We start from the raw sequence: 21521 nt of genomic DNA, 5'->3' as shown, positions 1-21521 counted from the left end.
GACGTTTCTTCCGGTGGTGCTCCCCTATCCTCTCCGGGCTCCTCCCACTAGCCACCGTAGGGTTCGGCCGGGTAGCCAGTCCCTTGAGATTTGGGCTCTGAGCCCCACCCCAGCCCCGGGCTGCTTCCTAGCCCCGGATTCCTCAGGCCTAGCATTCCACCTCCTGGAGATTCGTAGGTGGCCTTGGACCCCCACCCCCCACCCCCTACAGGCCACCCTGGGCTGGCCGTCCCCGCCCTCGCGTCAACTGCAGGGGGCCCGCCCATAGCCAGTTCCGGAGCAGTTGCTCCGATCGCCCTGAACTCCCCGCCCCCTCCTGCGGCCCAGGGCCTGTAGGAGGCCGCAGAGAGGAGGTAGGAGAGGCGGGGGTTGTGTTAGGGGCTCCCTAGAGGACAAGGACCCTGGAGGCGGGATCTTGGGGGCGACACACAGGTGGAGCCAGCCATTAAGCAGTCCCACTTCTGTGCCAGGCACTGAACTGGGCACTTGACGAGCATCACCTCTTAATCCTCAGACCATTCCAGGGAGGTAGGTAATTCTCGATGCCCCCATTTTACAGATTCATACTTTTTAATGGGGAAATAGACTGAGGCATCATCTTGTCCTGGAAAAAAAGAAAACAAAAAATAAAAACGGAGATTCAGGTTAAATAACATGTTTAGAAACGCACAGAAGAAAACAGGCTGGAACTTAGTTCTGTTGACCTGACCAGCCTGTGTTCCAAACGAGCCAGGGACACAGAGAAGGTGCAAAGGAGGAATAGAGTGAGACAAGAAGAGGCTGGGAGAACCCTGTAAGATAGAATGCTAGGAACGACCCAATGCGGGGAAACAGAGAACATGGGAAGACAGGGTACACTAGAATCTCCTCTCCCCTTAATGCTGCAGATTCCAGACTTCTGCGGTTCAAATTGCAACTAGGAGGCCGGCCTGATCATGCAGGTTTGTACACCTAGCTTCTTGGGAGGCTAAAGCAGGTGGATCATAAGTTCAAGGCCTGGAATTCATGAAAGGGGGTGGGGGCTGGATGTAACTGTAACATAACTCAGTTTGGAGAATTTGTGCCTAGAATGAACAAGCGCTGTATAAATCAGGTGTGGTACATGCCTAAAATTCCATCTCCTGGGAGGTGGAAACAAAACCTTGGCTACATAGCTAGTTTGAGAACAACCCGGGTGCATATCTTTATCCCAGCACTCTGTCCAGTAGAGGCAGGTGCTTTCTGGGCTGGGGGTTGGGGGTGGGGGAGCTCTATTAATCCATCCTGATCTATGTAGCGAATGAGTACTAGGCCACTCAAGGCTACATAATGAAATTTTGTCTTCCCCCCCCAAAAAAAATGGGGGTAGGGTGGGGTCTGGAGATGTGTGAGACCCTTCAGTGCTACCAAAACAAAAAAAGACAATAAATTGCAGTTAGGAGTCTAGGCATGTGTGCATACTCTTTTGGAGTCTTTTTCCTTTCTTTGTCAGAAGAAAGAAACCAGGTGGTGACGGCACACACCTTTCATCCCAGAACTCTAGAGGTAGAGGCAGGTGGATCTCTGAGTTCCAGGCCAGCCAGAGTTGTTACACAGAGAAACTCTGTCTCATGAATGAATGAATGAATGAATGAATGAATGAATGAATGAATGAAAAGCATGGGAAAAGGCCCCCCCTTTAAGGTTATGTGCATAATTCAGTGATGTAAGCCTAGCTTGGTGTACAGTTGGGGCTCTGTTGGGGCTCTCTTCCCCATGCTACTTTGTCTCCTATCCAATGGCCTTCTCCCCTCTAATTTTACAGGGTCCCACCTCCTGGGCCATGAGTGAGCTGAAGGACTGCCCATTGCAGTTTCATGATTTCAAGTCTGTGGATCACCTGAAGGTCTGTCCCCGCTACACAGCAGTGCTGGCCCGCTCCGAGGATGATGGCATTGGTATTGAGGAGCTGGACACCCTGCAGCTGGAGCTTGAGACCCTGCTGTCCTCTGCAAGCCGGCGACTACGTGTGCTAGAAGCTGAAACCCAGGTGATTCTCCATCGGGGCATCAACTAGAGATATATTGTGTCAAGTTATGGGATGGCTCCTTAGGTTCCCTCTCTGCTGAGGCCAAGGGATGGATGGGAAGAGATACCCACATGGGAGTCATGACAGAGTAGTTAGCTCTCAGTACAGAATACCAGCGGCCAAGGATGCCATCCAACTGTACCTCAGATGGACACCGCCCACTTGTGGCTCCTGGAGTTGCCTGGGAGCTTTCTGAGATGCACCGTGATACAGTCAGTTGCATAGACAGGGCTCCCGGGTGGCTTGGTGTTTGAAATGAAGGTTAGCTGGGAGTCTTGTTCACAACCACCAAAAAAACCCAGCAGCAGCAGATTTCCCCAAGACTACCATGCCAAACTGTTTGTGACTAGCTTGGGTGGCAGAAGTGAATCAGAATGTAGACCTCCAGTTAAATTCATGTGAGAAAATCACAGAGAAGAACAGGGGATTTTGGAATATGAGTCGTTTGCTTAATAACCTCAAATTCTAGCTCTCAGTTATCCATGGCGGGGAAGAAGTGCCTTGTCTCCTCTCATTCTCAGGGGTTGTCTTTGTGTGTTTCAGATCCTTACTGACTGGCAGGATAAGAAAGGGGACCGACGATTCCTGAAGCTAGGTCGAGACCACGAGCTCGGTGCTCCCCCCAAACATGGGAAGCCCAAGAAGCAGAAACTGGAAGGGAAGACAGGACATGGGCCAGGCCCTGGCCCAGGACGACCCAAATCCAAAAACGTTCAACCCAAGATCCAGGAATATGAATTTACTGATGACCCAATCGACGTGCCTCGGATCCCCAAGAATGATGCTCCCAACAGGTTCTGGGCCTGAGCACATAGCAGGGAGCTAGAGGGGCCCAGAGATTCGTGGTAGAGGCTTGGAAGGCCCGGGGCTAAGGCTGAAGGAGCGTCTCACCCACTCCGGGTCTGCTTCTGCCTGTAGGTTCTGGGCCTCTGTGGAGCCCTATTGTGCCGACATCACCAGTGAGGAGGTACGGACACTAGAGGAGCTCCTGAAGCCCCCAGAAGACGAAGCTGAACATTATAAGGTAGAAACCTGAGCCGCATAGTCAGTACGAGGGGGCTCAGAGGCACCTGAGGGTCCTGAGCTGCACAGTCAGTACAAGGGGGCTCAGAGGCGCCTGAGGGTCCTGAGCCGCACAGTCAGTACGAGGGGACTCAGAGGCGCCTGAGGGCCCTAGGCAGCAAAGCCTGCATCACCTACTTTCTTCCCAGCCTCCTACCTGCTCCACGACCCCTGCAGACAGTGAGGCTCAGCTTTCTCTATCCTCTAGCCTTTCTCCAAAGAGCCTCTGAACACTCTCCTTGCTTTTACACTTGGCCAATACTTTCCTTCTTTAACTATACAAGTTAAGTTCCTGTTTTCTTTTCTAAGAGGCTGGAACTTTCTATGGTGCCCAGGCTGACCTTGAACCCCTGGACTCAGCCATTGTCCTCTCTCAGCCCTTCAGGTCCCCAGGTGTCTGGGACCACAAACATACCTGGCTTAAAAGTTGATTTTTTGGTTTTGGTTTTGGAGGATTTTGTTTGTTGTTGGTTTTTTGTTTTTTGTTTTTGTTGTTGTTGTTGTTGTTTTTGGTTTTGGTTTTAGTTTTTGAGACTAGATTTCATTTACCCCAGGCTAGCCTTGAACTTTGTTAGCTAACAATTACCCTGAACTTGTGATCTTTTTCCTCTGACTCCCTAGTGCTGGGATTACAGGTAGGTACCACCATGCCCAATTGATGCAGTCCTGCTACAGAAGCCAGGGCTTCCTGCGTTCCGGCAAGCTCTCTACTAGCCGAGATCTGTCCCCAGCAAGTTAGCTTTATTGATCTTAAAAATAAAATATGCTCCATAAAAGAAAGTAGACAAACTCGTGAGGCAAGGACTCCACCACAGGACTCCTGCCATCTCAGATGTGCGCATGACACAGACCTGCTTCTAGGACTCCCCTGACTCCTGTTTGCCACAGGATGGAGTCCAAGTGTTTCAGTGCTGGGTGACACCCCAGTTCTCCTCTCCAGTTGTCCTTAGCCACATCTCTCTTTCCTGTTGCATTTATCAGCTGCACCAGACATGTTCCCTCCCCCTGGCCTCACACCAGGGTCTACATACAAGCTCTGCTCAGCCTGGCAGACTCCCTCACTCCTCGAGGCCCCAAAGATGCCTCTGCAGATTCTCCAGCAGAAAGGGGGAGCTGGGCCCAGTGGCTCACCCCTGTTGCACTCGGGAGGCTGAGGCAAGTTTGAGGCCAGCATGGGTTTACATGTTTGAGGTCCTTTCTCCAAAGAGAGTAAAGGACATGGTCTCACTTGGTGCTTTCTTTCATGGTCCCTGGGGCTCCTTTGAGTACACTAACCTGAATTTGAAAATCATTTATCTGAGGTCGGAGATGTAATTAGTCGTATGCTCAGTGGTAGGGCAACTTGTTAGCATGGACAAGGACCTAGATTCAGTCCTGACCAAAACCACTGCTGCCACCTAGAATCTCACTGAGTCAGCTTGTCCTGTATGAAAACCATGTCTCAAAGAAGTGGAGAAAAGGCAGTCCATTTTGACAGCAATAAGTTTAAAGAACACAAAAAAAAATAATTTCTTCTTATCCCTGCGTTGGGCCCAAGTTCTCTTTAGAGGAATTACCGCTGACCAAGAGGATCCACAGACACAGTATTTTAGACCTTGTATCTTTTTGTTATGGGTAGTGGTGGTTGTGGGGTTTTGGTTGGTTGGTTTGTCTGCCTCCCGAGTACTGGGACTAAAGGTGTGCCATCGTGCCTGGCTTATATTTTATATCTTGCTAATGCGTATCAGCTTCTAGGTGTGTTTTGATTTTTGGTTCTTGTTTGTTTGTTTGTTTGAGACAAGACAGGGTCTCAGCCCAGGCTTAGACTCCTGACCAGCCTACATCAGCCTCCCGAGTGCTGAGAGGGTGGGGGGGGTGCGCCACGCCAAGCTGTGTCCGGTCTTTCTATACCTGTTTCCCTTACTGGCGTGTGAGTGGAGAGATTGGATCTTGTTTGGCTTTTGTGGCACCAGCCTTGGCCTTGGGCTAGGGATTTGGGCAACAAAACAGTGAGGAAAGAAACAGAAGGAATGGATGCTTCCTGACCAGTCCCACGCCAGGAGAGCCTCCCACGCTCTAGTCTCAGATGGCCGGTGTTTACCTCTCAGAGCTGTGTGACCTCTTTGCTGCAGATTCCCCCACTAGGGAAACACTACTCCCAGCGGTGGGCCCAGGAGGATCTGCTAGAGGAACAGAAGGACGGGGCTCGGGCAGCAGCTGTGGCTGACAAGAAGAAAGGCCTCATAGGACCACTGACGGAACTGGACACAAAAGGTAAGCCTCAGCTGCCTCCACAGCCCAGGCCTGGATCTGAGGCCCCAGAGCTTCAGGCCTCCTGCTGTTCTCCCTGACCAGATGTGGATGCCCTGCTGAAGAAGTCTGAGGCCCAGCATGAACAGCCAGAAGACGGGTGTCCCTTTGGTGCCCTGACACAGCGCCTGCTGCAGGCCCTAGTGGAGGTGAGCAGGCCATCTGACTGGGAACCACAAGCTAGGCATGGTGGCATCTGCTTGTGACTCCAGCGGCACTTGGGAGACAGAGGCAGGAGGCTCTGTGCTCAGGTGCAACCTGGTTACATGTGACTGTCTCAGAAAACCAGAAACCATTTACACACAGGCACACACACACACACACAGACACACACACACACATGGGCACTCATGTGCTGGCATTTTATTGTTATTTTACTTTTTGAGATAGAGTTAAACTGTGAACTAGAACTTTTAGTCCTTCTCATGCCTCAGCGCCCCCAGTGCCGGGATAACAGATGTAAAGCTCCTCACGAGGCTTCCACAGATGCCTTTGCTGGGCACTGGGTAAGGGGATTCCATGCCTCCTCTGACTGGATGCCTGTGCTTGTGAGGAACATGAGGTTCAGAAAAGGGAACTTTTCCTTAGGACCACAGCTAATAAGTGAAGGTAGGGTTCAAGCCTCGCTTGGGGTTTCCATCTTAATGCCCGAGCCTGACCTTAGAGGCACCATTTACATATTCCAGCCTCGGCTTCCTCTTTTGGCGCTAACACAATAGTTCTTGTCTCAGAGAACAGCCTGGGGTAGACTGAGGCCAGGGGAAGTCTGGCTTAGCCCCGCAGAGACACCATCTTATATGGCTGGTGATCCTCACCAAGGTCGCTCTGGGTATTGTGACTACACCAGGCCCGCAGAAGCTGAGTAAGGAGGAGGATGGGATGGAAGCCTTCTGGACGTGACTGACTCTTCCCTCTGGACATCACTCTCCCTTGGAGAATTTGTCCCACAAGTGCCTCTGACTGCAGGGGTGCCTGGGAAATGTAGTGTAGCTCAGCTGCTGTGGGGAAAGCGCAGTGTTGGGATATCTCCCAGGCTGCACTGTGCTCCCACAGTGCCGGGTGCCTGTGGAGGCCTCCTGGCCTGAGCTAGTCTGTCACTGTTTCTGTGTCTCACTCTTTTTATGTAGATATGCCCCTCCCCCAAAAAAGAATTTCTAGAACCCAAAAAGGAATGATCAAAGCTTTGGAGGAATTTTTTAAAAATTATTTATTTCATTTTATATGAGTACACTGTAGCTGTCTTCAGACACACCAGAAGAGGGCATTGGATCCCATTATAGATGGTTGGGAGCCACCATGCGGTTGCTGGGATTTGAACTCGGGACCTCTGGAAGAGCAAGCAGCCAGTCCTCTTAACTGCTGAGCCATCTCTCCAGCCCCTGGAGGAATCTCTTTAACTTGGGTGGGATGAAAGAGATGACAGCCGCTGCTCTCTAGCCTGTGGAGACTATCTGTGTCTGTCAGAGGAGCAGAGAAGCAGGACTGCTATGACGCTCCCCTCCTAACTTTTCTCTGCTCTTCAGGAAAATATTATTTCCCCTATGGAGGACTCTCCTATTCCTGACATGTCTGGGAAAGAGTCAGGGGCAGATGGAGCGAGCACCTCGCCCCGCAACCAGAACAAGCCTTTCAGGTGAGTGCTACCTCAGCTGCGCTCTAGGTGTGCCTGTCGGCTTTGCCCTGTCTCTTCATGGGGAGACATGTCTTTGTTAGCAGAAAGGCTGAGAACCCTTTGGCCACGCACAGAGGTCTCATGTGGGAGTGCTGGCCTCATTTCTGGACACAGACTTTGTCCAGACCTGATCACCCTAGCTCTGCTCCTACTGGAGATGAGCTGAGTGCCCACCTGAAGGGATCACTGGCTAAGAGCCAAGACTACATGTGTGATAACTTGGAACTGTTAATCATTGCAGAAATATGTGCCATGAAACAGTGAAAACAGAATACCAAATGGAAAAGGAGTGATCCTATGTGTATTCAAAATATACTTAAAATTATTACATAAAATAAAATAAATGAGTTACATAAAATTGGGGAATATATATTGTAAAAAGATTGCAACTCACAATTTGCAACACATCACAAGGCCTGGAGCACATGTGGCTCTAGTGGTTTCACTACATGAAAGGAAGCACCAGGGCCCTCTGAGGGGGCCAGCTGGCCCTCCGAGCTCAGGTCCGGCCTTGTCTACAGTGTGCCACATACCAAGTCCCTGGAGAGCCGCATCAAGGAGGAGCTGATTGCCCAGGGCCTCCTGGAGTCCGAGGACCGGCCCGCGGAGGACTCTGAGGACGAGGTCCTTGCTGAGCTGCGCAAACGGCAGGCTGAGCTGAAGGCCCTCAGTGCACACAACCGCACCAAGAAACACGACCTGCTGAGGTGAGTGAGTGTGTGCCACTCCATGCCATGCCACGGAGCAGACCTGCTCCCTAGGTTGTGTCTTAGATGGATCCTAAGTCCAGGGGTGAGGCTCTAGCACCCACAATGGACAGATGGATACATGTGATTCAAGTTTTAGATTTATTTCATTTTAATCACACATGTGTGCATTTGTGTGTGCGAGTGCAGATGTCTGTGGTGGCAGGATGCCCTGGAGCTGGAGTTATAGGTGTTTGCTACTGCCCAGTGTGGGTGCTGGGAACTGAACGCCAGTCCTCTGCCAGAGTACTACACTAACCACTGAGCCATCTCCAACCCTGACCGAGCCCATTAAGTATAGTTTGGTAACATTCACAGTGTTGGGTCACATGGCACATTTTGTCTGATTTTGTCTCTTTGTGTGTGCTTTGTTTTTCTTTATGGTATTATTTCATCAAAGAGAGCTCACTGGGGAAATGCTTGCCACCCAGGCTGACCTCTTGAGGTCAGTTTTCCGCTCCCACCTAAGAGTGGGCCACCGCACAGCGCATCTCTAACCCCAGCTTGGATGGGCACAAGCAGGTGGATCCCCAGAGTTTGCTGGCTGGACAGCTGACTAGGCCTGCCTAAGATCCCAGTGAGAGATCTGTCTCAGAAAAAGAAGGCTGGGGCCAGCAAGATCGCTCAGCGGGTGAAGGCCCTCACCACCAAGCCTGGCCACCTGAGTACAGTCCTTAGAATCCAGATGTTAGAGAAAGGGAACCAGCTGCTGCACGTTGTCTTCTGTCCTCCACATGCACACCATAGCATAGGTGACTCCTGACAGACAGACAGACAGATTATAGTAGAAATAAATAAGGTGAAGCTTGATAGAGACATCTAGTATCAATCTCTACCCTTCATATGCATCTGCACACACATGTATAGGTACACATAAAACATACACAAAACACATCACAGAGAAAATTGGAAATGATAAATATCAGTATGCCTTCTGTCAGACAGATGAATTGCTAATGTTGTTGGCCACCTGTGATTTTGATTGGTTAGTCACCCACACTTAACTTGTGTTTTAGAGAACCAGTCACAGTTCATTTTATATCACCTCGTATTTGGCTTTCCCTGTACTGATGACAAGGTATAGGTGACGTGTGAAGGACGATGGCAGGAGCTGCCCTTCTGTTAGCGCTCAAGCAGGGCTCCTCACCCCTCACAGGCAGACCTGTGGCTTGGCCTCCACTTCAGAGCTCAGTCACTTGCAGCGCCTCCGGGCTCTGTGCCGTGCCAGTAAGGCTAGAAAGGAGGCAGAGAAACAGACTTGTGTTCTCGTAGGCGGCTGAAGGAGGCACACCATTTAAAGGAGAGGCGGCTGGTGGGCTTTGAGTTTGAGAATAAAGAAAGCAGTGTGTGCTCAGTGCCCTCTGGGTGCCAGTCTCCTGCACCTTCTTTCATTTGAAAGACAACTGAGACAGTGGTTGGTGGTCTCTATTTACCAGAGGAGGCATGAAAGCCAGTGAAGTGAAGCCTTGTTGAAAGTCGCATCCAATCGAGAGCTGAGCCGAGATTTGAGGCAAGGTTAGTCCAAGGGAATTCATATTCCTTTTCAAGGGCAAGGAGAAAGCTAGATGTGAAGGGCAGGAAAGTTAGGGACAAACAGAAAGAGCAGTGTGGTATAGCTATAGAAATGAGGAATGAGGCGAGGAATGGCTTGGGGCTCTCCAAAGGCTGCAGCTCAGCCATGGGCCCTGCTGGACTCCGGCTGCAGTGCTGGGAGCAGAGCACTCTAGGCCCAAGCAGCAAGGAGAACTCCATTTCCTGGATACCTTCAGCTCCATCGCCATTTCCTGAATGCCTTCAGCTCCATCGCCACTGAAACTAAGTCAGATCCATGCTCAGCAGGCAGATCACCTTTGAAGATAGACTGTTTCAAAGCCATTTGAAGCTCAGTGTACCCATCTGTAATTCCAATGCATCAGGTGTTGGAGGGCTAATGCAGGGGGCGGGGGCTGGAGACCCAATTGAAGCTGGTTTTTCCAGATCTTTTGTTTACCCATGCTCAACTTGAGCCTCAGTCTCTTCACTATTATAACATGGGAATACTATCCCTTTGCAAGATTATTGTGAGAATTAGCTATATACACATGTGTATGCGTTAAGGGGTTTTTGTTGTTGTTGTTGCTGTTGTTTTATGTGTGTAGGTGTTTTGCCTGCAAGTATGTCTGTACCCCATGTGAGTGCCTGGTACCTACAGAGAACATTGGATCCTCTGCAGCTAGAACTAGAGAGAGTTGTTAGCCAGCATGTGAGGACTGGGGACCAAGCCTGGGTCTTAAAGGTGAACTTAACTGATGGTTGAGCGCTCTCCCAGCTCCTGGGTTTTCTTTTTGGTTGTTGGGGTTTTGTTTGTTTGCTTTTTTGTTTTGGGGGGTTTGTTTGTTTTTTCTTGTCTTTTGAGACAGTGTTTCTCTGTGTAGCCCTGGCTGTCCTAGAACTTGGTCTATAGACCAGGTTGGCCTGAAAATCAGAGACCCGCTTCCTTTAGCCTCCAGAGTGATGGGATTAAAGGTGTGTGTCACCATGCCTAGCTTCTAGGTTTTATTTTTTTAAGCTAGGGTCAGAGGTTCACACCTACAATCTTAGCAATTGAGAGGTAGAGGCAAGAGAAGCCTCTCATCTCTAGGGGCAAGGTTTGGGGCCAGAGGAGGCTTTGGAGTAAATTCCAGGTCAGCCTGGGCTACAGTTTGAAACTTTCTCAAAAAACAAAAACAACAACAAAAAAAAAAAACAACCTTTTTTTTAGAGTAGTTTTAGTGAACTATTTGATAGGAACAAATTGATAGGAAGGAAGAGAGATGTCCCTGTGCTCCCACATGCTGCCCCTGCTATAAGCAGTATTAACATTTTCAGAGCACTTAAATAATGCCTTGCAGTCCTAGGTCAGTGTGGCTCTGCATCTATATGCACGTTGGTCATTATTCAAACAGGCCAAGACGTGCCAGCCACCACTGGGATTATTAGGAGGCTCAGTCTGGGAAAAAAAGGAAGGGACAAACCCTGGAGATGGGTTTAACCATGACACATGGTCCCCACAGGCTGGCAAAGGAGGAGGTGAGCCGGCAGGAGCTCAGGCAGCGGGTCCGCATGGCTGACAACGAGGTCATGGATGCCTTCCGGAAGATCATGGCTGCCCGGCAGAAGAAGCGCACGCCCACAAAGAAGGAGAAGGACCAGGCCTGGAAGACGCTGAAGGAGCGGGAAAGCATCCTGAAACTCCTAGACGGGTAGCTGACCCGCTGCTGGCCACGCCCTGGCCTGGCGCAAGTCCACGACGTTCTTTGAAGCCTTGGCCAGAGGCTGCCTATCAAATGACAACAGTCTCAGGGCTGAAACACTCTCAGGCCACCCAGCTGGGCTTTGTGCAGTCTGCAAGGCCCTACTGCGCTTGCCTGGACCTAGCATCCACCTGATGCCCCAGAGGAGCGGGCTTGTTCCTCATCCCTTTCCCCCTTACCGTCTCCACACCTCTCCCTCAGGGACTTCTTCCTTGAGGTTTTGTAAAGTACAAACTTAAGAATAAAGTGACTGCTGTGTTTCATTTTTTAAAAAAACAACGTTATAAAAAAACACCCGAAAGTTTAATATCTAATATTTGTCGGGTAGGAAGAACATGTAGGTGAAAGGGTTTAGTGGGGCATGCTTGGGGTCTCCGCTGTGGCCACTCACCTGGGATATTTATTTTTGAGCCCTAATTCGCGAGGGTGCTGGTGGTAGGAGGGTGGCTTCCTGGGTTCCTGGGGCAGGATTGCATTCAGAGCTACAGCACGGGGCCACCAAGGACCTGTTCCCTCAGGTATTTCTTTAGTGCCAGCTCTCGCTGGGATGTCTCTTCAGCTGTGGGTGGCAGGCAGGGTCTGTCACTGAAGAAAACCTAAAGCCAGCTGACCATGGCCTTGTCCCAGATGTCCCTGTGTGTCGTTTAAGCCTAAATTGGGGCTCTCCTATGCATTTCTAGCACAGTCTCTGGGGTTAAGGGATCTTTACCGCAGTGGTTGTCAACCTGTGGGTCATGACCCCTTTGGGACTAGAATAACCCTTTCACAGGAGTCGCTCATCAGATATTTACATCATGATTCATAACAGTAGCAAAATTACAGTTATGAAGGAGCCACAAAAATAATTTTATGGTTGGGAGTCTCCAATATATAAGGAAATGTATTAAAGGGTCACATTGTTAGAAAGGTTCAGAACTGCTGGTCTACTTGGACCTCGGTTTAGTAGCTCTGTTTTAAGACAGGGCTCCTGGCTGGCTCTAAGCTTGTGGTGATTCTCTTGCCCCATAAAGTTCTACCCACAGTGATGGGAGAACCCACCAGGATCTGGGCAGATAACAACTGCAGCATGGACTACCAACATTGTATCATAGCCTGGATGGGAGCCAGCCCAAGGAGTGCACACGGAGTGTGCTCTGCTCTCCGAGTTCTCTCCAGGCAAGGTTAGAGCCGGAAGGTATTGATGATCTGCTACAGGAAAGGACAGGCAATGGCCTTTGAACTGAGCCATAAGAGAGATGTAGTGGCAAAAGCCTGTAATCAGAAGCTGAGGTAGAAAAGCTGCAGGTTCAAGGCCTGCCTGGGCTATATAGTAAGACCCTGTCTTTAAAAAAAAACAAATGTAAGAGGGTGGCATCTCTCCATTTCGGGAATGTCACTGCCAAGATGGGGTGGACATGTTACCCTAGCTCGGCCAGTCATAACAATTGGTCTAAAAATGGCCATGTGATTCAACCAGGGTCACTCAGGCCTTCCTTAAAATTGCTCTTTGGGGTCTGGAATGGTAGTATGAATCTACATTCTTAGCCCTTAGGAAGTAGACACAAGGTCAGGAGTTCAAGGATAGCCTCAGCTACTTCACATGTTCAAAGACGATCCGCGTGAGTTGCTTGAGACCTTGTCTCAAAAATTGGACAACAAATGGAGCTGAGCATGATGTTGCAGCCTGTGATGCCAGCACTGTGGGGGTAGAGAAAGCAAAATCGAGTCCAAGGCCATCCTGGGCTGAACATCAAGCTTGAGTGTTAGCTTCGGCCACGTCAGGCCCTGTCTCTGACACAACAGAAAGAAAAGGAAAGGGGAGGAGAAGCAGAAAGGAAGGAGGAAGAGCAATTAGAGGAGACAAAGGTACCCAGTGACCTGCAAAGGTACCCAGTGACCTGCAAAGGTTCCCAGTGACGACCTGCTTTCCTGCCACGTGGAGAATCCCTGAGGAGGACCCTGACTCCAGTGCAGCAGAGTGGCACATCCACCACAGGACTTAACAATTTCTCAGCCGGGCATGGTGGTGCACGCCTTTAATCCCAGCACTCGGGAGGCAGAGGCAAGCAGATTTCTGAGTTTGAGGCCAGCCTGGTCTACAAAGTGAGTTCCAGGACAGCCAGGGCTATACAGAGAAACCCTGTCTCGAAACAAAACAAAAAAATAATTTCTCTTGCTTGATCTCTAGAAATCTTTAACACTTGGTGCAAGGTAGAAGCATTTAAATGATGCAAAGCATAAGCCAGTTTAGCCAAATCTATGGAATCAAGTAAGGTGGAGAATGCTTCTTGAGTGGCCCCGTCAGCTAGGGCATTTTCACGTGACAGAGGACCACCCAGGCCAGAATGGGCTCTCAAACGTCACACACACAAAAAAAAATGGTGCTGTCCTTTTAATGATTAGGGATTGAATCTCCACAAATAATTTGGAAGCAATGGAAGCAGGTTTAATACATGGGACTGTCTCTATAACAGAAATTTAATGAGCCACATAAGCACTATCAGTATACAAATTAAATGGAATCATTGGTAACATTTTAAAAACCTAAAGAACTGCAAACAATTCTACCAGCTGGGCAGAGGAATATGAGGACTGTCTGTACTGAAGTAACCTGATCTTATACAGCATAGACAGCTTTGCCTGTTGAGGAACCATCTGTAAACACCAAGGTGCCTTCAAGGAGTGGAGTTTTGGAGGTAACTTTGGAGAAAACCAAGGAATGCATCTTTACAAATTGTGTAAGGGAGGCATTAAGCAGCCTCCGCAGCAGACACAGCTGAAGGGAGGGAGGCGCCTTTGAATTGGCTCAGCCAGTTAGCAGTGGAGGAGGATGCTTACAGAGCAGGGGTTTTAAATGTCATCAAACTCAAAAATCCCAGGACAATTGCTAAAAATCAAAAAAACTAAAAGCAATATATAGGGGCCCAGGTAGCTTCACAAACAGTTCCCCCTGGTAACTTCTATTGCCCTATGCAGGGGATACATAACTAGCCCTGGAACTCACTGCCATCAAAAAAGGCAGCAGAGCCGGGCATGGTGGCACACACCTTTAATCCCAGCACTCGGGAGGCAGAGACAGGTGGATTTCTGAGTTTGAGACCAACCTGGTCTACAGAGTGAGTTCTAGGACAGCCAGGGCTACACAGAGAAACCCTGTCTCAAAAAACAAACAAACAACAACAACAACAACAACAACAAAAAGGCAGCAGAAAAGAAATCCGCAGTATTCAAATGAATGTCAGTCAGATCAGACACGGAGTGGCTTGGAGCAACTGACACAGCCTGCACAGAACCTATCTGAGGAAGGCACATTGCTCCGGTACAGCAGCATCTCTAGGTGCACATGAAAGGCAGGAGCAGGGGGAAGATATTACATCAAGCCATTCGTCCTCTAATTGCTCAAGAGCTCTAAGCAGCTGCACTTGCTCCTTTAGGATTTCCACCATGTTGCACAGAGATGCCACCTCAGCAGTTAAATGGTGGCGGGCACCGGACATGACAGACAGATCAAAAACTACATCTAAAATCCCATAGGGTAGTGGTGGAAAGAAAGATGGGAATGTAGCAACATTTCTCAGCGGAGAAGCCGAGGTCAGAGTGATTGTAGCCGGTTTGGGAGGAGCTGCCTCTCCTATGAGAGCCGCCTCCTCAGCGGGCAGCAGCTCCTTACCAAAATTAATAAGGGACGGGGAAGGGTCTGCCGTCCTAATTCCCTCCCTAAGTGAAGGCAAGGAAAGATCCATAACACCAATCACAGAGGGCGAAGCTGGCAAGGATCTTTCTCTTAAAGGGGCAAATGGGATATATGAGTCACTGGATTAGCAGAAGGAGAACGTGGAGGGGGGGTGCAGGGGAGACGACAGGTTCTTTAAGAAACTGCTTTCTTGGCAACTGGGGTGGTAGAGGGGGAGAGGTGGATTCCTTAAGAGATTGCCCTCCCTCAAACACAAAATGCTAAAAATCTGGCTATTCAAAGGAGGTTCTAAAAATATCATTAATAAAAGACCAGTACCTAAAGGCAATAACAGGTATCTTTATAGATCCAAATGCTTCTTAATAATCTCTAAAAAAAAAATCACCAACTATACCAATGTTTCTCATCAATTGTCCCCTCTTGGAGAGAACCATGGACAAATGTCTCCCACAAAATCTAAAAATTTTATTAAATCCTCCTTCTTAACCCTAGTTCCTCGTGTTTTGAGTGACTCCTTTGAGTCCTATCACTTAAAGTGACTGCTTTGACATGCTTGCCCTATGTCTTACCATATTTCCCCTAAGATCTGCGCCGCTTGATTTTTTTTTTCCTCTCGGATTGTCTCACAGTGGGTTAATCTGTGGCGTCCTGACTGAACAGAAGTCGCTTTCTGGCACATCTCAAGATGAGCGGGTAGGCCTACCCTCCACCGATGAATGGCATTCTCTGTGATCCCCTGGGGTCCCAGTCAAACAGAGTCTGAGGAACCACCTGTGGAGAGAATGAAGGGCGAGAAACACAAGGACAGACAGCAAGTCTGATTGATCAAGCTGTCAAATTTTTATTATTCCCAGGCAGGTTTTATGCCCACAGAAGCAGGGTATGAGGAGGGGGATGATGCAGAATCGCTTTGTTTCTGGGGGAATGCACCTGTTCCCAAAAGCAGGATATTGGCTAGGTAAAAAGTTCAGGGGGCTGGTGAGATGGCTCAGTGGGTAAGAGCACCCGACTGCTCTTCCAAAGGTCCAGAGTTCAAATCCCAGCAACCACATGGTGGCTCATAACCATCCTTAACAAGATCTGATGCCCTCTTCTGGAGTGTCTGAAGTCTGTAATTACATATAATAAATAAATCTTTAAAAAAAAAAAAAAGTTCAGCAGGAGCTGGACATGGTGGTGCACGCCTTTAATCCCAGCACTCGGGAGGCAGAGGCAGGCAGATTTCTGAGTTCGAGGCCAGCCTGGTCTACAGAGTGAGTTCCAGGACAGCTAGAGCTATACAGAGAAACCCTGTCTCGAAAAACCAAAAAAAAAAAAAAAAGTTCAGCAGGAGGAACAGAACAGAATGGGTTGCTAGGCACCTGTCCACAAGATCTGTAGCTAATTGTTCTTAACTGGGGGTAGTACTTTCCCATAGAGGCCTCAACTTTTTCCCACAGAAATCTCAACTAAGCTAGTACTTTTCCACTAAGGCCAAAACTTTGTAAGTAAGCACTTATGGCTGACAAGGCAGTTAACATTCAAACAGGGTTGCTCCCAACAGTGCGGGAGGTGGAGAAGCAGGCAAGCCCAAAGCCATCTGACCTCCCCGACACAGACTGCCTCACTATGTCGCTATGTCGGTCTGGAGAGGCTCCAGTTAGCCTAAGCTAGGCTGTTTTGGAGTTTTGTCATTTGTAATAGAGAGGGTCTGACTAATCAGTATATTTACAAATAGAAAGATGGAGGAAGGGCCTGAGGGAATGTCACCAGGCTCTCTGCCTGCTTCTAGATGCAGGGACAAGTAATGACTCATTGTCCCCAGACTGTTCATATCTTCTCAGGAAAAAAAAAACAAAAAAACGAAACACCCACACATGAAGCAAAGACAGTGATTCTAACAATAACAATGAAATTAAGTACTCATAAGTTATTAGCTAGGCTCCATCTGCTGTTCTAACCTCGTTTGTGCACACAGGAGAGGACCGACAGCATCCATCCTTCACAGATGAGGAAGCAGAGGCTTAGGAAGTTTACACATCTTGCTTGGTTTAAGTAGTTGAGCCAGGATACAAACCCAGCCACGTGACTCGGAGGCAGTCCTTTGTTCTGTAATTCAGTGGTATCCCCTATCCCAGTGACAGCCTGTGTGAATAGTACCTCTTTCCCTCGGGCAGAGCCGAGTTTGTGCAGCCAAACATGGGAGCCTCCATAGCCGTTAGGTTTATCCATAAGTTCGGTAGGGTGGTTTAGGTGGAGAGTTCCAGGAGCAGGCAGAGTCTTGTGAAGGAGGTGAGATCCAAGGCCCCCAAACTGGGTAGAAGCGTGAGAGGAGGAAGACAGACACTGTACAAGCAGCGTGCTTCAGAACCAACAGGACCTGGTGCCTTCACTTTCAAGGAACAGTTGTGAGCGTTTATTGTGTCTCATCAAAGAGACCCAGTAGGGGGCTGGGCCCTCTACCACAGACCCTGATCCTTATAAGCTGCCTACTATGAGATAAGTACTTCTGTGCAGGATTACAGAGGACAGCAAGGCTCACAGAGATGTGACACCGACACCTTGCTGAGGGTCTGCAACCTTGGTACAGGCAGCTAATACAACTGTTCCCGATACCACCCCCCAGACAGCTCTTTTCTTGTTGCTTCATTTTTTTTATTATTATTTTGTATTTAGAATTTTAAATCGCATGTAATTATGTATCTGTGCGCATGAGTTTAGTTCCCTCGGAGGCCAGAGGAGAGCATCAGATCCTCTGGAGATAAAGTTATAAGGTCGGGAGTGGTCTGACATGGATGCAGGGAGCTGAACTCTGTGCTCTCTGGAAGAACAGCAAGTGCTCTTGACTGCTGAGACATCTCTCCAGCCCAGTTTGGTTTTCTTTTAAGGCAGAGTTTCATGGATGCCAGTCTGGTCTCCAGCTCACTCATGGGATGAACATGAGAGCATCTGATCCTTGGGCCTCTTCCAAATGTTGGGATGTCAGGCATGTTCCACCAGGCCTGGTTTATGCTGAGTGGGGATGGGGGGCCCAGGGCTTTGAAAAGCCTTACCTCTGAACAGTCCTGACAGCTATGTCCCGTGTCACTGGGGTCAAATCAGGCCTCCTTTGTGGGATCTGGAGGAAAATGGGTTTCCTAGGAAGAGGAGAAATACATTCTAGCCATTGACCAATTTTGACTTAAAGCTATTCAACGGGGGCTGGAGAGATGGCTCAGCGGTTAAGAGCACTGGCTGCTCTTCCAGAGGTCCTCAGTTCAATTCCCAGCAACCACATGGTGACTCACAATTATCCGTAATGGGATCCAATACACTCTTCTGGTGTGACTCATCTACATATAGTAAATAAATAAATCTTTAAAATATATATATAAAGTTTAAAAAAATATAAACAACAACAAAAAGGCTATTCAACACTTAGACTAATTGGGCAAAAGTGTATTGCATCTTGCTTGGCCCTAGAAGGGGTACACCTGCCACCAAAGAGTGTTTTCCCATTGTCCCAGATGCCACTGTGAGAGCAGAGGGACAAGGCTGTGCAACAGTGGGTCCCAGGCAGCCAGCTCCATGGAGACAGAGGCAGGCACAAATGGCCTGTGGTACAATGCACTGTCCAACCGGGTACCACTGGGGCCGGCTCCTGGCTCTGCTTCCTCAGTCACACTTCTGCATCCTTACTCCACAGCTGCTTCCAGAGGTACAAGTGACTAAGGCTCCTGTGACAGGAAGATGATGGACAGGCAGTGGAAAGGCAGGTGGGAAGAGGAGATGCAGAGGAGTGTGAGCAAGCTGCTAAGGACCCTGGGGCGGAGTGTGACTCAACTGCAGCTCAGAGGGCCAACAGGGGCTTTGGGGACAACACAGGGAGCTGCTGGGAAGAAGATGACATTCCAGACAAAGGAACAACAAGATGCAGAGGTGTGAGCAGCTGGCCTGTTTAGAGAGAAGTGAGAACTTCAGCTTAACTGGAGCCCCGGGTGTGTGGAGGGGAGGGGAAGGTAGACAAGAGCTGCAAAGTAGGTTAGCAGCAGCCTGGGGCAGAGCAGAACCAGTGCAGGCTGCAGTCTCCAGGCTGATGACCAACCAGTAAGATGCCTCAGTGCTTAAGACTACTAGAGGGGGCGCTGGAGAGATCGCTCAGCAGTTGAGAGTTGAGATGCCCTCTTCTGATGTGTCTGAAGATAGCTACAGTATACTCACATATAACAATAAATAAATCTTAAAAAAAAAAAAAAAAAAAGCACTGGAGACTCCTCCCGGGTTTAATTTCTAGCATGGACACTCACAATGGGCTGTAACTCCAGCTCCAGAGGGATTCCAGGCCCTCTTCTGGTCTCTGTGGGTACTTGCATGCATGTGGTGGATAGACATATATACAAGTCAAACCGCCATGTGAAACAACCATACACAGAAAATAAAAATAAAAGGGAAGGGGCCTGTGAGATGGTTCAGTGGGGTAAGAGCACTGAGTGTTCTTCCGAAGGTCCTGAATTCAAATCCCAACAACCACATGGTGGCTCACAACCATCTGTACTGGGACAGTGTACTCATATACATAAAATAAATAAATCTTTAAAAATAAATGAATAAAAGGGAAGACCCCTGGGGAAGGCCCATGAGGTGGCCGTCATCGCCATGGTAGGAGTCACAGACAGAGATGCTGGCCTAAATGAGGCTGCTGCTTGTGTTGGATGGATGGTTCCAGCAGGGACAAGTTGCTTCCTGCAGGGTCCCTGTGTATTGTTCAAAACACAATCAGAAAAGTGTCTACAGCTGGATGGCCCACATCTTCATGTTTTTGTTGTTGTTGTTGTTATTGTTGTTGTTTTTGTTTTGTTTTGTTTTGTTAAGACAGGGTTTCTCTGTGTAGCCCTGGCTGTCCTGGAACTCACTCTGTAGACCAGGCTGGCCTTGAACTCAGAAATCCACCTGCCTCTGCCTCCCAAGTGCTGGGATTAAAGGCGTGCACCACCATACCCGGCCCCATGCATGGCATCTTGAAGTGAGGCCACCCCAGCCATAAAGTCATGCTGAACCATTCACAGGGCTCTGCCTGCCTTCTGAGACATGGGATGCACAGTTGAATCCTTCCCACTGATGATCAAGGGCAACACAGAATACCCCATGGCTGCAGCACCTGCCAGGCAAGGGACACTGCTACAAGGTGGTAGCTAAGCAGCTATGGAGTAAGGTTGCACTTCTTGGATGACTTCAAAGTTTGCCCCACAATGTACCAAACACACAGCCCTGCAGGTGAGCGTGGTTCTGGGGACAGCATTCAGTGCTTTGTGTACCACCTGCACACCCAAGTGGCTACATTTTCCCTACCATGAAAGCTATGATTCTGTGGGCCCACACAACCCCTGGAAAAACAGGTGAGGGGCACTGTAGTGTACCCCAGATAGCAACAGGGTGGAGGGACACAAGGGGCAGCCTAGTGCAAGCAGAGTTTTCCTGACTCAATATCGGTCTATAAAACATGGTGACAAAAGTCTCTCTCTGTGACACAAATGTTACAGGTGGTCTCATCTAATGTTACTTAATAGTGCTTGCGCTAAGGAGCTCCTGGGTTGAGGTCCCCTAAATAGGAGTTGCAGAGATTTGCTTCCCTCTAACCTGAAGACAGGATCTTCTGGGACTAAAGACCAGGCTGTACCCCTGTCTCAGAAGCTGCATGGATACCTCCCACACATGGATCCTAAAAAGCAGAGATCAGCAAAGCTGATCTGGGCTGGCTCAGTGTACAAACATCTTCAGGGAAAGGATGCTGAACCTAGACTGCATACTCTATCATCCTTTGCCGTTTCCAAACCACACACATACACACATACACACGCATGCATGCATGCATACATATATACATACATACATACACACTTGTGTGGGGGCCCTGGATATGTGTGCTTCAGAATCACCTGGGAACCTGAGGAAAAAAACTCTCCAGCAAAGACCCACAGACCCACAGACCCACAGATCCACAGACTCACAGACCTGGAAACTCTGAGGCTGGGGCACAATTATCTCAGTTTTTATTCTGTTTAGTTTTTGATAGTGACTCTGCCCCTATTTTAAAATGCCCTACAAGGCAGGTTATGTGGTAAAAGTCTAAAGTCCACTTTTTCCTGCCCTACAGTGGAGGGATTCCATCAAGGGTCTGGTCCAGATTGGTCTTGTGGGGAAGCTTGCCACACACAGTATGCCAGAGGCACAACTTGGCATGGAACATGCCAGGGGCGTCAGGCATGGTTGGTGTTCATTTGCTTTCTGAGAGAGTGACTCTTTAACTTGTTTCTGTAGAAACTGCCAGAAATGTTGATGCTGGCGCAGTGCGTGACCACCACCTTCCAGCCAAGCAGTACTCCCTTGGCAACAATGGCGGCCAGGTGGTCCAGGAGATGACCTAGGCTTTCCTGGGCTAGAATTCCTCTGCCGCCAGCAGTCGTGGTGCACCATACCATACCTTTGATTCCAGAGGCAGAGGTAGTAAGCTTTCTTATCTGGAACAAGAAGCTCACAGTACAGTGGAGCAAGCACCAGGCAGTGACAGCCACCCTGCAGGAGAAGCAGAAGGAGGCCAGGATCCGTTACTGGAAGAAGCTCATGTGACTACAGGAACAGGTGAAAAAGAATGTGGAGAAGAATAGCAGTCACTCTCGCCACAGAGGCCCTCAGGACCCATGGACTTCTGGTGTGAACCCAGTAGATTGTGCTTTAAAAACAAAACAAGCCTGGGCGTGGTGGCGCACACCTTTAATCCCAGCACTTGGGAGGCAGAGGCAGG

The 21521-nt window shown here is 49.1% G+C and overlaps 1 protein-coding gene and 1 pseudogene across 5 annotated transcripts; both read left to right on the top strand.

Moving 5' to 3' along the window:
* The first annotated feature begins 3 nt into the window (after nt 1-3).
* Tada3 (transcriptional adaptor 3) lies at nt 4-11934 on the top strand. Of its 5 annotated transcripts, none has more exons than XM_029534422.1 (11): nt 5-173; nt 471-528; nt 888-941; nt 1784-2008; nt 2591-2841; nt 2966-3071; nt 5221-5362; nt 5444-5547; nt 6922-7031; nt 7592-7777; nt 10849-11934. In XM_029534422.1, the coding sequence occupies exons 3-11, from the start codon at nt 936-938 to the stop codon at nt 11039-11041; spliced, it is 1323 nt and encodes a 440-aa protein (XP_029390282.1). In that variant the 5' UTR covers nt 5-173; nt 471-528; nt 888-935; the 3' UTR covers nt 11042-11934. The 5 variants fall into 5 exon arrangements, with proteins under 5 accessions (XP_021045866.1, XP_029390282.1, XP_029390279.1 ...); XM_029534419.1 differs by having other exon boundaries at nt 5-353; XM_029534424.1 differs by lacking the exon at nt 471-528 and having other exon boundaries at nt 5-353.
* A 7583-nt stretch (nt 11935-19517) lies between these two features.
* LOC110313819 lies at nt 19518-20119 on the top strand (annotated as a pseudogene).
* Nucleotides 20120-21521: the final 1402 nt, after the last annotated feature.

This window comes from Mus pahari, chromosome 2, assembly GCF_900095145.1.
Source record: "Mus pahari chromosome 2, PAHARI_EIJ_v1.1, whole genome shotgun sequence".
Classification (NCBI taxonomy): Eukaryota; Metazoa; Chordata; class Mammalia; order Rodentia; family Muridae; genus Mus; species Mus pahari.
The sequence above is the reverse complement of the archived record's forward strand: the minus strand, read 5'-3'. Positions and strand labels throughout refer to the sequence as shown.